The sequence below is a fragment of the Panicum hallii genome, chromosome 3 (genome assembly GCF_002211085.1).
Source record: "Panicum hallii strain FIL2 chromosome 3, PHallii_v3.1, whole genome shotgun sequence".
In the NCBI taxonomy this organism is placed as follows: Eukaryota; Viridiplantae; Streptophyta; class Magnoliopsida; order Poales; family Poaceae; genus Panicum; species Panicum hallii.
In genome coordinates this window covers 58,877,021-58,892,746 of record NC_038044.1, presented here as the reverse complement: position 1 = coordinate 58,892,746, position 15,726 = coordinate 58,877,021, and the positions used below count along the sequence as shown (strand labels likewise).

Below are 15,726 nucleotides of genomic sequence, written 5' to 3'. Positions count from 1 at the left end.
TGAAATTCTTTATTATGAATAACTTTGAAAATATTTAATTTCGAAACAAGAAAAATATAATGTATTGTCTTATAAAGTACTTTGATGCCAATTTTGTTGGATATTGAAAATATGTTCCAATAGAAAACAGTGGTCAAAGATGCATGTCATGTTCCGAACATATTTTTCTTTACCAGAGAGAATGCTAAGTGGCCTAACATGACAATGTCACAACACAATATCCTTCTGGTTCAGCCCGTGTGCCGTTCGGTAATTATGGTGGATGCCATGATGAGGCCAGAAACGGAATGAAAAATGTTGACAAGCAGTGCCCAGAAATACTGGCGACACATGAAATGGCATTCAACGCTTCTTTGCACAGCTGATGGGACTGAGATTTGCTTACAGTCTGTTCTTTGCCTGTAAAACCATATATATGCTTCCGATCTATCGTCCAAGGATCCATATTGGGTATTTTCCATCAAAATTTTGAGAAATGACGAAAATTAAATGAATGCAACTCCAGAAGTATCTTCTCTCCGACGCTCCAGCTCATGGAGTCATCCATTCCACCTCCAGAATCCCCCGCCACGGGACAGTTGGTCGGTACTTGCAGCTGCTGTGTCAGACCCAGAGTCTATTTCACCACGAAGCAATTTAAACTCCTTTTCTAGGACATCCATCTTCTGTAGCCGCTCTTGAATCTCTGAAACCTCATTCTGTCAATTGGGCAAACGGGGTTCATGTTATTGTTATCTCAATACCAAAGTAGTACCAGTACATGAAAGACGACACAAATAAATTGTACAATTTTCAGGTCAGAGTTAAAAGGGGCACTAACTGATAACTAAGCTCACCTGATTACTGTGAGGGCCACTTCATTATTTGTTTAAAATAGCCAAGTGTTTTTTTTCTTTTTGAGAAAAAGGACAAATTTATAATGGTTATATTCTTTTACACCAGTTATATAAGCAAGGTGGCAAGGAACACAATTCAGTGACAAATAATCGAATTTATTTGTTCCTGATTGCACTGAGTTGGTCTAATTAACCTATCCTATCCCTGCTTTATTTCTAGACAAAAATGCGAGTTCAGGGAAAAGATAAATTCCAAAGCCACCCTATGTTGTCTAAAACCATTCATAGTGTGGCATAAGTACTAAAATGACCAAGCGCTATAGCATGAGCTCAGATCCTGCCCAGCATGTTTTTTACCTCAAGTTTGGAAGCCCTCTCTTGTTCGGCAGAAAGTTGATCTCGAACTAAGTGGAGTTCCTGCATAACAGAGAGCAGAGCACAGAGATGTAAATTGATCACTGAGAACTGAAAAGCATGTTTCCTCAGAAGTGTCATACACAATTGGTGGATGCCGTATATCAACCGTTGCGATTTCTCTTGTATGTGTATATGTATTTCGTGATTTGACTTTTAAGAGCTCAATTCAAGTATCAAGAATTTGACAAAATCCACAGCAATAGCAACCTATAACTTCATTGAATTGCATCGATTTAAAATAGATTTTATATAGTACTTAGCTGAGCCTTATATTGTGACTTTTAAATGGGCAGTCACAAGAAATTTCTACAGAGATCATGGACAAAGGGATCAACATGTAAGTAGAGCATCACTTTAGCATTAGCGGTAGCACTGCAAGGAAACAATGTCGACAAATTGACATTTTCTGTGCAATTTGGTAAGTGTGATATAGCTTGCCTCAGTAAGTTCTGTATTTCTTCTCTCCACATTAGCTAGTTCCTGCTTCAGGCGAAGACTCTGCAACTGCTCTTGGTTAAGTTTGTCCTCTATTTGGTTTCTTTCACCCTTAACTACCTGTGCTGTGATTTTGCTGGTATCTGCCTTATTGCCAGGCTGAAAAGTTGGAAAAAAAATGCATATGCTATTAATGAACAGGCCAAGAAAACCATCCAGCAATTGTGCTCGGGCCACAAATTATTAAGAGGAAAAAAAAGAATAGAAAACATATTTATGAATCGGAACAATACCTTATCTTGAAGTTCCTCAATTTCAAATATGACTTTCCTGCTAGAATTTGCTGCTTCAGATATGGGGGATATGGGGGCAATGCCATTTGTCCCAGCTTCGTTTATTTGTTGAAACAGGACTCTTGATTTTAGACTTGCCTTGAGGGCATAAACCTAAACAAAAAAGGAATTGCTCAGCTAAATATAAGGAAATATGAAACAGTAGAGTGCTCATGGAGAAGCATGCCTGATTACTATAACGCCCACTGTATCCTCCAAATGACACCAGAAAATTTTCTCCATTAATCGTGTGCATTACTAAACTCGAGCCCTGTGATAAAGAAGCCCCTTAACATTAGTAACTGAAAGCAGATGAGAATTGGGAGAAATAACAGATTGATTAATGGGGAGCAAAGGCTCAAGTACATATAGGCAAGGGTGTCCACGGGAATAAGAGATCAATCCTATCAGGGGAGATCCTTGCCTATCTTAACCAACTAACCAAAACAAGGAGTGGGCGCACAAGGCAATATGCATGTGCTGCCGCACCTCCCTAAACCCAAAAGGGCTTGCCAAAGATAGCAAGAACCCTGCCTAATATAGACCATGCTAACAGTAACAGTAAGAGTCCTTAACCCAAGTAGTGCGATTAATGAAATTTGCTTCAGATGAGCTTCACCATCATGAGATCCTTAAATCCATATACGGTGACATTGATTCATTTGCAATTTCAACTTTGCAACCCCAGAAAGTTTTTTCCTCAAGTGGATAGAGTACTCAGAATATAAATGAGCTCACCTCACTTGTAGGAGGCGTACGGGCCTCAAGACCAGTGACAACTGACCATTCATAAGTAGACATGTTAAGTACAAGAGTTTCCGATACACCTGTAGTGGTTAGGAGCACGTGAGATGGAACTATTTTATGTTACTTTTTAGAAAGCCAAATGATATTATTCAAAGAGCAGCTCCAAGATAAAAGAAGATGATTTGGCACACAAAAGATAGACAAGTAGGCAGCTACATTCATCAGAAAATTCCTGCTGTCTAAACCAAGGAAAATGGACGATGTACAGAAGAAGGTACATTTGTGTCATAAATCATAATGCAATAAACATGTAAGATATCTCAATCTTACCTTTCCTACTATTTCCCCCACCAGTAATAAACCAATATTCTCCAATAGTTACACCTGCATGCCCTGCTCTTGGTTCTGGAGTAACACCTTGATGCTCTGGTCTTGACCATTCCATCTGTAACAAAGTGAATGATTTGGACTCCCAAAATGATTACCAGCTTTAGAGAAAAGAATCGATTCTCACTGTCTGGGTGTCGAGGACGTGTAGGTCACTGAAACATGTAGAATGAGATCCCCCACCAAATATCAGAAGATACTGCTCTGCAAAGCAAGCAGCAGCATGCTCTGACCTTGGAGAAGGGGGAGTGCCTCTGGAGAACAACAGCATAGTTTTACAAAGTCAGATATTTGTCCTGCACCTCAAAGCAGAGCAAGTATAATACAAGTTTCATTGCATGTCCTAGGCCAAGTGTAATTACCAACTGCAAGCTAATTATGCAGTAGCATTGTCGTGTCACTTTCAAGTTTGGGTCTCCACAGTTTTATAAGAAACCAGTTCAACATGTAGAGGAAGGTTGAGCATTCCTATCCGGTAGGGACCAGGAACATAAAAATGAAATTATTTCAAAAAGAATTTACTAATGTCGTTAACCAACTGAAAACATATTTTCTTCATAGAACTTACGTGGTCGCAAATTCATCCCAAGTCATGGTCTCCAGATCGAGAATGTGAAGATCATTCAGAAGAGATCTCCCGTGACCTTCACCGCCAAACACAACCAATGTATCGCCAACAAGAGTCACCGATTGACCACCACGTGAGCTCTAAAGTAAATAGAAAAATACCAGCACAGATTAGGAAAATACATGAAGCAAGTTTCAGGTAAGGTAATATGTGCAAATACTTTAGAAGCTTTCTGATGATAAAATACAGATAGAGCAATCATACCGGTGAGCTTCCATAAGTACGCAAGGTTGACCAAGTGCATGTTTGTGGATCAAACTCTTTAACTGTCAAAAATACATCGTATAAGAAATACTGAAAGTATAACGAATACGCTGAGAAACGAATAGGAAAAAAAGAGAGAAATATTAGCCTAACCACTGAGACTTTCTGTAGGTTCCCTGGTATGTCCTGCAAGACATAGGATCTTATTTCCCCATGGAATCTGGAAGATATTAAAGCCAGATGCGAATACACTATACAGTTATAAGCTAACCAATTGGGAAAAATTGACCAATTTCACTCGATTCACGTGTCCAGAGCATTTGGTGGTTACCAGTGAATGACCAGCACATGCAGCAAATGAAACTGATTCAGATGATTCTGAAGGTCCTGATTGTGACTTAGCCTCCAGCTTTGACCATGACAGACTTTTGAAATCCAGAACCTAACAATGCCATTGTATGTAAGATTGAAACATTGAGGTGAACCTAATAATGCCACTGTAAGATTGAAACCATTGAGGTGAACCTAACAATGCCACTGTAAGTAAGATTGAAACCATTGAGGTGAACCTAACAATGCTATTGTAAGTAAGATTGAAACCATTGAGGTGATGACTCTATAACATCTCAATTCAAGTTGTTCACAAGAATTCCTAACTATAAACGCAACTACCAACAATACAACACTTAAAGGCGCAATCTGCTGTGAAACAATACATCCAACCTACCTGAATGTCGCCAAGGTAACGGCCATTGTGATTGCCGCCAAAGACATACATCTTCTGCTGAACCACAACAGCTCCATGCTGCAACCATCACAGACAAATGAGTCCGAATCAACAAGGCGCAACGGTCATGCGACGCACAGAAGTGAAATCAGGCAGTCAACAAGCCAAAGAGGACCTTGTAGCGGGGTCTCGGAAGCTGTCCCGAGACAGAGAGCGGCATCCACTGATCATAAGCACTTATGGAGCAGAGGCCTTCCGTGCTGACTTCCTTGTCCTGAACATCAACCGTCTTCCCATTCTCTGCCACGACGACTTTAGGCTCCTCAGAGGCAATGCCGTTGCGGCTAGCTGTTCCAACGGGCACGGGTCCTTGTACAGCCTATTGCAAGATGAAACAAACAACCGCTGAAGCAGTGAGCGATTACCTCACGGTAGAAAGAAGTCATGATCACACATCGAAGCAGTCCTGATAATCAGCATTTCTGTGCACCGCATCGTCAGAGCCTACCATAATCATGGGAAGGTACAGACAGATGCTGATCGAAGAGCAACAACAGGCTGGAAAAGGGGGGAAACGCCCCCCGCAAGATGCCAAGATGTAATAAAGAGCTTAAAACATCTAGTTGTTTGTGCACGGCCACCGACAACGATTCCCGAATGGTGGGGTGACTCTACGCCGCTAAAGCTTGCACGGCCGCTGCAGCGGCAGCTCAAGAAGCTGAGAACCACGCGGAAAGTTGCTAATCCTCCCCCCACGAGGGGTTCACTCACCGCCATCTTGCCGCCGGCGCCGCGCCCGCGAAGGGGTGTCGAGATCCGGCGGAGGGGAGGAGGACGGCGCGCAGGGTTCTGGAAGGTTCTGAATCCGGCGGAGCCTGCGGGGTGGCCGGGGCGGAGGATTCTGCAAGGCCCGAGATCTGGAGGGGAAGCGGGGCGGAGCTCGCTCGTGCGGCGCGCTGGCGACCCGCGAAATGGGAGGCGACTTCGAGCAGAGCGGCGTGCGTCGAGATTCCTGCGGGCGCGGATCAGCAAGAAATGAGATTCAAAGGCGATTGATACCCAGCTTTTAAGCTTGCCAAACTTGCGTCACGGGCAACCATGCCGGCAAAGCCGGCCGTGTCGCCGACCAAATTATTCTGGCAGGGTTCCAATTAAAATTTACTCGTCCTATTCCAAATTACAGGTTATTTTAATAAATTTAGATACATAATTTTTTTTCAATATATAGCATGTATCTAAATATATATTAAAAGATATATATCTAAATTTATCAAAATAACGTACTCCCTTCGTTCCAAAGTATTAATCGTTTCGGCAAATTTAGATATATAGACTTTGCTATATATCTAGAAATATATATCAGATGCATAGCAAAAGGAATATATCTAATAATATAATTTGGAACGATGCATAGCAAAAACAAATATATCTAGTAATATAATTTGATTAGGACGGATGTCACGACGGCACCAGAGCCAATCTACTTGTGTTCTACAGTTGCCTTGCCATATCCATATGGGTTGATCCACCAGTAGAGCAGCTGCATGAGAAGCTGAAAGCAACCATCTCACAATGGGGTGTAAAAGCAACAGTAAGTATTCAAGTCACAGAACAATTGTACGCTTTTGACTGTTGACACTGAGCTCCAGAACATAAATAGCTCATAGTGCTTTTAAAAGACCAAGTATAGACCAACGTTCATATCCATGACAAGGATGACGAGCCCGTCGGGTAAAAAACGCAGACTGTCATCTTTATTCAGGTAAGGAACACACGCACATTTCGATTTCCATCATATCATCTCAGCAGGAGCAGCAGCAGCAACAGATAAACACCTAAAAGGCACTATGAAACTTGGGAACAAGAATGGAGAAAGCTTAGCGTCAGCAGCAGGGCCACCCACCCGGGTTCTCAGAACTCCTCTTTCTTCTTGGCGGTTTCGTCCTGGGGCAACGAGACAAACTGCACGATGTTCCGGACGACGGAGGCTTCGACTCTGAACTTCGAGGCGATGTCGTCCACGCTCATGGGACCGTGGTGGGTGCTGGACTTGCCCTGGTACAGCTGGATGATCTCCTGGATGTGCTGGACGTTAAGGGCTCCTGATGGCAGCTGCCTGCTCCCGCTTTGCCCAGGGTCAGCCTTCGAAGTTCTGACCTTTGGGAGAGGCCTGTCGTACCGCTGTACAATGGAAGCCTGCAACATAGCAACCTCTGTTACAATGTTTCCACTGAAATGAACGTTTCGAGGAAGTGGACAACAAGCTACTTGAATTCAGACGACTACAGTATTGTTCAACTGGAACATTTGTTGGCCAATGTTTTCTCCTGTATAAGGGTTGCCAAGAAGAGCACATACTTACCATATCAGTATCTGAGAAGGAATAATAGAGTTTTCATGATTCAGATATATGATGGTTGCAAGCATTCCTTCCTCTAACATCTTATTAACAAAGGGAGAGCATTTTGGAATTAGAAGACTTACGTCACCCATTTCTGGTTTTCCTCCAGGCTTAGTAGTGATTCTCCCAACCATGTGCTTAAGCATCTCCTCGTAACTTGGATCACGCTCCTCAAGTACACCATGGGCATTATTTGTTGGCTCTCTGACATCTGTGAAACACTTCAAAAAGTTACAGACTGGTGAGAGAAAAAAAAAACTAGACCACAACAATCTGACTTATGAAACCAGTAAACATATGCCTCAGTAGATTACAGTAAAAGGTTTCATTGAAGATTTTATTTGCAGTTAATAACATGAAATCATGTATACTGCAAAAAAAGGTATATGAAGGCTTAGTTTATAGGTATTAAAATAAACCTTATCCAAAGACGACCCAACTGGGATTAGTTAAACTCATACCCAATCACCCACACAAGTGTTTCAGTATGGTAGATTTTGATCCTAAAAAACAATGACCTTTTTCTTCAAAGCATCAACACAGAGAAATCAAATGCCATGCAACTACAACACGGATCAAACACTATCTTAAATGTCAAAGTTTATGCTCTTGACTACCAGCTAGTTTGGCACTGGTTGTCACGTCCATGAACATTAAAGGTGTTTAATGCCTATTTCGTATGATAACACTGCTTGCACAAATCAATTTAAAATATTCAGGAGTGCAGAACTGCAGATCAGATAGATGTCAGTTCTTGTCTACTCTGAACTGCTTAGTAATCTTCCCTTCTTTGATAACACATAGACACTAGTATCCATATCTAGCAGGATTCAGCATTGAACTGAATGAAATCATGTCAACACTTGTATTGCAGGGCACAAAACAGAGGACTGTTGTGTTGGAGTTTACAATAGGCATGGATATGGCACCTTGTATAATCTAGGGTGTATGGGGCTCACACCTTGAAAAATCAAATAAGAAAGGATTTACACATTTGTTTGAGGGTTGGAATCAGTAGATCCTAGCTGATTCAAGGTTTTAAAACAAGCTACAGTTCACAGAGAGCTGCAATGTCATTTTACAGAGGAACGTGTTATTTGGAGGAAGAACTCAATTTTCAAAACGAGAATTTCATATACAGAACTCATTAGCTAACAGATTTACCAATTACTTCTTGAAAGCTTTTGTGCATTTGCCAGGAGAGGTTCCATGCCCCCTCACAGATCAATGGTTTACTAACCTAGAAGATGGCTATTACTATCCTAGAAGTTGACTAGATCAACAAAAGATATCAAACCGCGCAATTCATCGAATTCTTTAATCAATAAGGTTGTGAATAAACAGTTGCATAGAACCCTCCAGCATATTGCTAAGCTAAAATCTATAGGAACTTCAGAAGCTATGCTGCACCCAGTCAAAAAATTATACAAGAAACTATCATACCTTTCCATCTTCTAAAATACTAGTGTGATGTGATAACTCTGTGCATACGTTCAATTTTGAAAAATATCTACTAGGAATTCACAGTTGCAAAGCCAATATAACTCAACTTAATAGAGTCATGCTAGGTTCAGTGAAGCGTTTGTACTACTCCCTCCGTCCCAAATTACAATTCGTTTTGGGTTTTTAAGATACATATATTTTGCTATGCACCTAGATATCCACTATGTCTAGATACATAGAAAAACTATGTATCTAAAAAACCAAAATGAGTTGTAATTTGGGACCAAGGAGTACCTACTTAAACGTATCACATTCCAACTGAATAATAATATAACATCCAAGCACGCACCATGAACCAAGATACTGATGTCTTGTTCTAGTCATCAGCATAGATTTCTCCCATCTGATTGAACACATGGACAGAAAGACAAAAAGGGTCAAGAATCAAGAGCTAGCTTTAAGTCCTATAAGCAGTCAAAATTGCCAAACCATCCCACTCGCGGTCCCTAATTCGTTAAGCAGACTTCAATCCACAACCACATCATACTGGCAAGACTTACTAACCTAAGGAAATGCAGGCCCCAGTGGACCAGGAACCTAGGCAAAATCGAAGGTCCAGTAGCAGAGCGCTGCGCCGTCGCGCGACCGCAACACGGCGAGCAAGCTAGAGCCTAGAGGGGAGAAACTAGGAGAAGCGGAAGCTGCCTTACCGCCATTGGAGGGCGCGCCGCCAGCAGCCGCCGGCGGTGCCCGCGGCGGAGGCGGGGGAGGGGGCCTCGCCGGGGGCGAGGGCGCAGGAGGAGGGGGCCTCACGCGGCGCAGAGCCTGGCCCATGCACCTTCGGGCCTCCGGCCGCCGCCGCCGCCGGCGAGCGGGGAGGGGGGAGAAGGGAGGGAGGACGCGGCGGGCGGGTTGGCAAGGGGGGCCGCCGCGTGTGAGCTCTGGTCGGCGGTTTTGGGGGCGACGTGTTGTGTTTCCGGCCCGTAGCGGTTTGCTCTTTTTGTTGGTGGCTCCATCGTTTTCGTTCCATTCAATTTTGTTCGAAAAGCCAAAATTCATACTTTAGAAGACTACAACAAATAAAGTTTAGCTCTTATTCATGTTAAAATTGGTTGTGTTGATGATTATATAGGGTAAAAAAAATTCAAGTGTTCAATGGACCACCAACATATAACTTCTTTATTATTATCTTGTTACAACTAGACTATTTACTACATATACCTTTTTACATATACCTTTTTACATCTTTACTATAATCTAATTACTATTTACTATAAATAAATTTTTACAAATATGGTGTAATAAAAATAGGTACGTCTATTCATGTGGCACTACCGTATAAGAAATGTTTTATAGACTTATAATAACACTCTTCGGTTGTGGTCATCCTTCTTCACCTGATACTCTCTTTCCATTAGATTTGATTGATCGACTCATCAGCAAAATCATTCCCTAGAAATAACTCCCTTTCAAAGCAAAGGTTCTCCACATGGAACCAATCACCATTGCCAACATACTATGTACAAGCACCATTTAACAGCAATATTTCCTTTGACTTGGTGAGCTTCAACCATCTACAGCAGGCTTCCAAGTTAGTCTCTACGTTGGAGGGGGCTAAGAGAGGGTTTACGTAGAGATTAGGTTGGAGATTTGAGATTCTAGAGGGATGAGGGTGGAACCGTGGGAACCGTGGGTAGTGAACTATTTGATGGTGGTGATAGCTTATGGTGCAGGCGATGGTCGTTTCTTATAGCGGTGAAGAAGATTGAAAGATAGGTAGCCAAGAATTGAAAGATATTTTCAGTTTTCTGTACGTACACCGTGTTAGCTACATTCCAATAATAAAAATTATGATGCTAGATGTTCTCTTAATGCAAAGGATAATATAGTGGTAGAGATTAAGTAGAGGTTTATAGTACTTTAGTATAGCTTGTATCCGCAGACTGACGGTTCGTTGATACGAGTCTCCTCCCCCAAGCTAGATTAGTCTATACTACTAGTTAGTATCATTATTGCACATTCGTGCTTGCAAAATGGTTGTGGTCATTCAAGTTCCTATATAGCTTCTCGGGAAAAACCTCATGAGAGCACAAACTTTCCTTCTACTCCCTCAATCTCTTGCCATTTTACCTTTTTTTAGCAAATATAAATAACAATTTTATATTATTTTATAAAACGAATGGCCAAACATTATTTCAAAAATCAATGGCGACAAGTATTTAAAAATGGAGGTAGTGCGTGGTTGGCTACAAATGGTAAACCTGCTGATGCTGCAGCCCAAGCAACACCCACCCTGGCTCCGGCCCTGAAATACTAACCAATGCTAGGAGGTTGAGATGTTAGGATGTGGCCGTGCACTGCCTCGGCACCTCTTGCGCGATTGGACAAAAACAATGGTCAAGACACATTATTAGCATGAGAATACTAACGCCCCGAACCGATACATAAAACTCCAACATACTTCTTCTGTTTTTAAATATATGTCACCCTTGACTATACAATGAACGATCAACTTTCATCTTATTTAAAAAATTGTATGAGAAATACGAACACATAAGTTGTGCTTAGAATAACTTTAATAGTAAAATAAGTCATGATAAGATAAATAATAAATACTTTAATTTTTTAAATAAGTATAATGGTCAAACATCATGTCAAGAAACAATAACGACGTATATCCAAGAACGGAGGTAGTACTTAAATAAAAACACACCTAAAAAAGGCAGCCCCTCTGATTTTGCACGAAGAACATCAACACATCTATTTGCCAACAATTTGTTGGGAATGGCATCAGCTCCCTTCGGATAACTCTGCCTGTTTGCTTGTCTCCTTTTAGCGCACCTCCAACACTAGGAGACGTAGCTAGCTATGTGACTCTCTATCCGGAGAGAGAAAAGAAAGTGACAGAGTGCTAGCTAGCGACCAACAAGTCACTAACAAATCACTTGTTTATTTATCGTAGTCTAAGGAAACGAGAGGTGAACAGGTAGGTAGGGTTGATGGTGTATTTAAAGAAGAGAGAGTATAAACTAGTATTTTTTCTTCTCTCACTTCCATTTCAGCTAACTACACAGCTAGTGCCATTGCGGGTGCCGTACGTTTTTCATTATAGCTTTTTTTTGAAAAATTCAGAGAACGTATTTCTCAATTTGGAACCTGGGGCTCGGCGCCGTGACTCAAGGTGCCGAGGTAACACGTCTCGGCTCCGGGAGCTATGGTGTCGAGACCTCTAATGTAGCCGCTGATTTGGCGGTGACGTGGCGATGATGTGGCAGACACCTCGGCGCCACCACCCATGGCGCCGAGCTCGGCGCCACAGATCACGACGCCGAGTCCTTTTCTATACGCCGTGCCCTCTTCCCCCCCCCCTCTCTCTCTCCCTCCCCCCCCCCCCGCGCCCTCTTCTTCTCTTGCTCTCCCTCCGGCCTCCTCCGCTGACCGCCGCGCCGCCGCCCGTCCACCGCCCGCCCGTCCTCCAGCCTCCTCCGTCGCCTCCGCGCCTCCGCCGCCCGCCCGTCCTCCGGCCTCTTCGGCCAGCCGCCGCACCGCCGTCCGGCCACCGCGCGGCCTCCTCCGCCGGCCGCCGCGCCTCCGGCCGGCCGTAAGTTTTTTTTAAATTAGTTTTTTTAATTTAGTTAGATATTTAGTATTTGGCAATTTAGGTAACTTTAAATAATTTATTTAATTAGTTTTAGTAGTTTAGTTAGGTAATGTAGTTAGTAATTTCTTGTAGATAGTTAGAAACCATATTTAGAAAATATAGTTAGACAGTAGTATTTAGAAAAATTAGTTAGATAGTAGATGTAGGTATTTAGTTAGGTAGCTTACTTAGATAAATTTAGATATTTAGTTTGGTAATTTGGTTAGATATGTTAGGCAGTTCAGTTAGGTAAGGTAGCTCAGTTAGGTATTTTTAAGTAATTCTAGGTATTTAGTTACGTAATTTAGATAGTTAGAAAATATTATTAATTAATTTTGTATATTATACCCGTCATAACCTTCGTGTTGTGCATACGAACTAGATGGAAAATTTAGCGACCTTGTATCATGGAGGTAGTGTCGAGAAAGATATATTTGGGAATGTCACTTTTCATGATGGAATGCACGGAGTCTTCCTGATATTCAATGATCGGCCGTTGTTTAGTGATGTGTTTGGTAGAGCTCGTGATGAGCTCCAATGTATTTCAAGTAAGGGTGCTATCTCAGTTCAAGGGGTCGTTCACTTTAGTAAATCGGATCAGATTTTTAGATGACTTGTCGCTATTACATGTGAGGTTGAATGGGAGAACTATGTGAATACTGTCATGAAGAATGAGTATCAATGTTTGAATTTGGTTGTGCGAAAGTTCTCAAATGCGTCCAGCCCTCATGTGCATTCAGCCCCTAATGTGTTACCTGCTAATCCTCTGTTACCCATTCTTGAGGTGGATCAGGAAGATGCGGTTGCGGTCCCTGATGCTCAATCCTGCCTAAATGAGTTTGGCATTTGTCCTAACGATCGTGTACATTATCGGATTGATGATGTCGGTGCGCCCCCCAGAAGATTCCTTTAATCCAGAACCATCCAAGTAAGTGTCGTAGTAACACCACCTTTTCTTTTGTTATTCGCCCTTGATTCCATTCATTTGTGCAAATGCCATCTTTAATTGTTGTTTAAATGCAGAAGATATTCCAGATAATATTGGTGTTCCCCCTGTGCCTTCGTCTTCCAATACAGGACGGGCTTCTAATAGTGTAGATGTTCAGATACATGATGACGAGGAGCTTTATGGGAATGCAAGAGCTGTTGATTCAGATGATGACCGCCCTGTTGCAGCATTGAGCGAAGAAGATATGGAGCACATCAGATTTTTTTGTCCCGATCGTGATCCACTGGTTCATGGATTCAGTGATCTCAGTCATTCTCGTAGTGCTTATGCATAAGGAAGAGATGTCGAGCTGCTAGAGGCTCCTGAGGCTGGGAATAGCATGGAAATTAAGAAGGGCCTTCTATTCAAGGATTTGCCTACATTGAGAAGGTGGTTACAGGAGTATTCTGTGAAACATAAAAGACCATTTAAGGTTAGGCACTCGTATGTGGAGCGGCGCTATACAGTGGTGTGCGAGAAGGTTGATTGCAATTGGAGGGTCCGTGCTCATAAACAGAAGGCCACGGGAAAGTTCAAAATCACCAAAATTGTAGGTCCACATACTTTTGCCGACATAGATCTACAGCTGAGGCATCGACAATTGACCTCTACCCTTATTACTAGAAAGTTGTACTCAACATGTCGCCTACGCCGTTTAATCTTATGCACTAACTTTATGTTCAAATGCAGAGACTTGCAGGTCGCCTACGCCGTGCTGCTGCTCGTTGTGGTTGCAGGACTAGCGCGGCGACGGACGTGCACGGTCCTTCGACAAGACTATCCGACACCAGTGCAGGCCTCGTTACATCAATGCAACGAGGCTTAGGCTCCAGACGATAGAGCTCATCCAGGTCAACAAGGGCTACTTTTGAGGATAGTGGTGGCAAGGACGGGGAGGATGGAGCCGAGGAGATTGGAGTGTCTCAACTGGAAGATGCTCCTTTCACACAGCCTTCACAGCAGGCAGCATGTAGGCAGCGCCGTCCATGTGACCCTTGCACTCCAAGCACTGACGCTCTTGGTAAGGGAAAGGGTAAGACTAGGAGGCAGTGAGGGTTAGTTCGTGGATAATATGGACCGTTCAGCTTGTATGGACTATTCCGCGCGTATGGACTATTGTGGACTATGGACTATGCTTCTGATATGTGTAGATATTCTGGTTCTTGGTGGATATGTTGGTGGTATTTCGTTAAATATATGTTTGTATCATATTATGATGTATTATTTTTATTGTGAATGCTCGTGAAACAAGTGAAGCTCTTGCGAATTTTTTCCGTGATTCGTTCATCGTAGTACGGAAACGCATAACATGACTTTATGATAATTATGAACGTACCAGTGTATTTATTACAACATGTGTTGTCCAATCGGAAAAAAAATCTAGCCTTGCAGTCTGAATTGAAATAGGCTTTTCAATGTGTTTTCATTTAGATTTTTCTAGTATGTTTCCATATAGGCTTTTCAGTGTCCTTTCATATAGACTTTTCAGTTATAGGTCTGTAGGCTGTAGGCTTTTCAGGTGCATTTACGACGCCACATATCAGTTTGTAAACCTGCATCGGTCTATATGTACATATTGCTGGATGAATTGTTTCTTACTTTGAAAACAAGAGACACTGTAGTAAGAAAGAATGTCTGGAGGGTCATCCAGTGGAAAGGGTTTCTGCACTAGGAGTGGGAAGGGAGGAAGGAAGGGACCTCCCATTGTGTGGGAGGGGTCTGTTGGTTCTGAATCCTATTCGGAGGCTGTGTATGAGTTTCCAGTTGAGAGTAAAGGTGAATTCAACCAGGAGAAGCCTCTTAGAGGATACGATGACCGCAAAGAAGATTGGCCAAAATGTATGCATGGTGAGGGCTGCTTAGTGCAGATGTGCGCCGAGAGGACCGATGGAGGTCGTCGTTTCTTCAAATGCCCGCGAGCTTGGTAATTGTTACTATATTTTATTTGTTATGTATGTTTCTCTTCTTTTGTACAACTTACATGAAATATTTGTTACAGTCTTTAGATTCTCTAGAAAATTGTGGGTTCGTCAGGTGGGTCGATCCTCCTCCACTTCATCCGCATCAGGAGTACATCTACTACCTGCAGAATGCTATTTTTGATCTAGAAAGGGAAAAGGGAAGTAAGCAGTGATAACAAGGACGACGAAGAGGATGACAGCAGCAATGGAGTCGGTTCACGGGAGGTATCGTGCACTAATCCATATTGCAACTATGCTTGTCACAGGAACAAGGGGCCTCCGTCACCACCGCCACCGCCGCCTGCAATGGGAGGATACTATGGAGAAGGAGCAACACAATTTGCTACGTGGGGAGAGTACTAGGAGTAATCTGTCTTATTCACATGCTATATCCATATGTTTGTTATTTCATTTAATTATCTAAGGTATGTTAGGTTTAGTTCAGGACCTTTTTACCGCTGTTTCGTACCGGTCCAACGTTCCTCACATGCCACTGCATATGTTGTGCGTGTTCAACTATGTAATGCATGTAATTTGTTAGTCTTGATTCCATTACGTTACCAACTGAGGTCATGGAAGA

General features: G+C 42.5%; 2 protein-coding genes across 4 annotated transcripts; both read right to left on the bottom strand.

Moving 5' to 3' along the window:
- Positions 1-336: 336 nt before the first annotated feature.
- On the bottom strand, positions 337-5,792 carry LOC112884825 (acyl-CoA-binding domain-containing protein 6-like). 2 transcript variants are annotated; one of them, XM_025950419.1, is made up of 15 exons: positions 5,485-5,792; positions 4,889-5,092; positions 4,714-4,791; positions 4,318-4,428; positions 4,140-4,237; positions 3,987-4,048; positions 3,723-3,862; positions 3,282-3,408; positions 3,098-3,212; positions 2,759-2,847; positions 2,208-2,291; positions 1,982-2,134; positions 1,692-1,847; positions 1,194-1,253; positions 337-698 (listed from the first exon to the last, which is right to left on the bottom strand). In XM_025950419.1, the coding sequence occupies exons 2-15, from the start codon at positions 4,942-4,944 to the stop codon at positions 540-542; spliced, it is 1,488 nt and encodes a 495-aa protein (XP_025806204.1). In that variant the 5' UTR covers positions 4,945-5,092; positions 5,485-5,792; the 3' UTR covers positions 337-539. The 2 variants fall into 2 exon arrangements, with proteins under 2 accessions (XP_025806204.1, XP_025806203.1); XM_025950418.1 differs by having other exon boundaries at positions 4,140-4,206.
- Positions 5,793-6,336: 544 nt separating this feature from the next.
- Positions 6,337-9,532, bottom strand: LOC112884078 (WAS/WASL-interacting protein family member 3). Of its 2 annotated transcripts, none has more exons than XM_025949396.1 (3): positions 9,268-9,532; positions 7,198-7,325; positions 6,337-6,909 (listed from the first exon to the last, which is right to left on the bottom strand). In XM_025949396.1, the coding sequence occupies exons 1-3, from the start codon at positions 9,389-9,391 to the stop codon at positions 6,625-6,627; spliced, it is 537 nt and encodes a 178-aa protein (XP_025805181.1). In that variant the 5' UTR covers positions 9,392-9,532; the 3' UTR covers positions 6,337-6,624. The 2 variants fall into 2 exon arrangements, with proteins under 2 accessions (XP_025805181.1, XP_025805182.1); XM_025949397.1 differs by having other exon boundaries at positions 7,198-7,335; positions 9,268-9,416.
- Between the last annotated feature and the right edge of the window lie 6,194 nt (positions 9,533-15,726).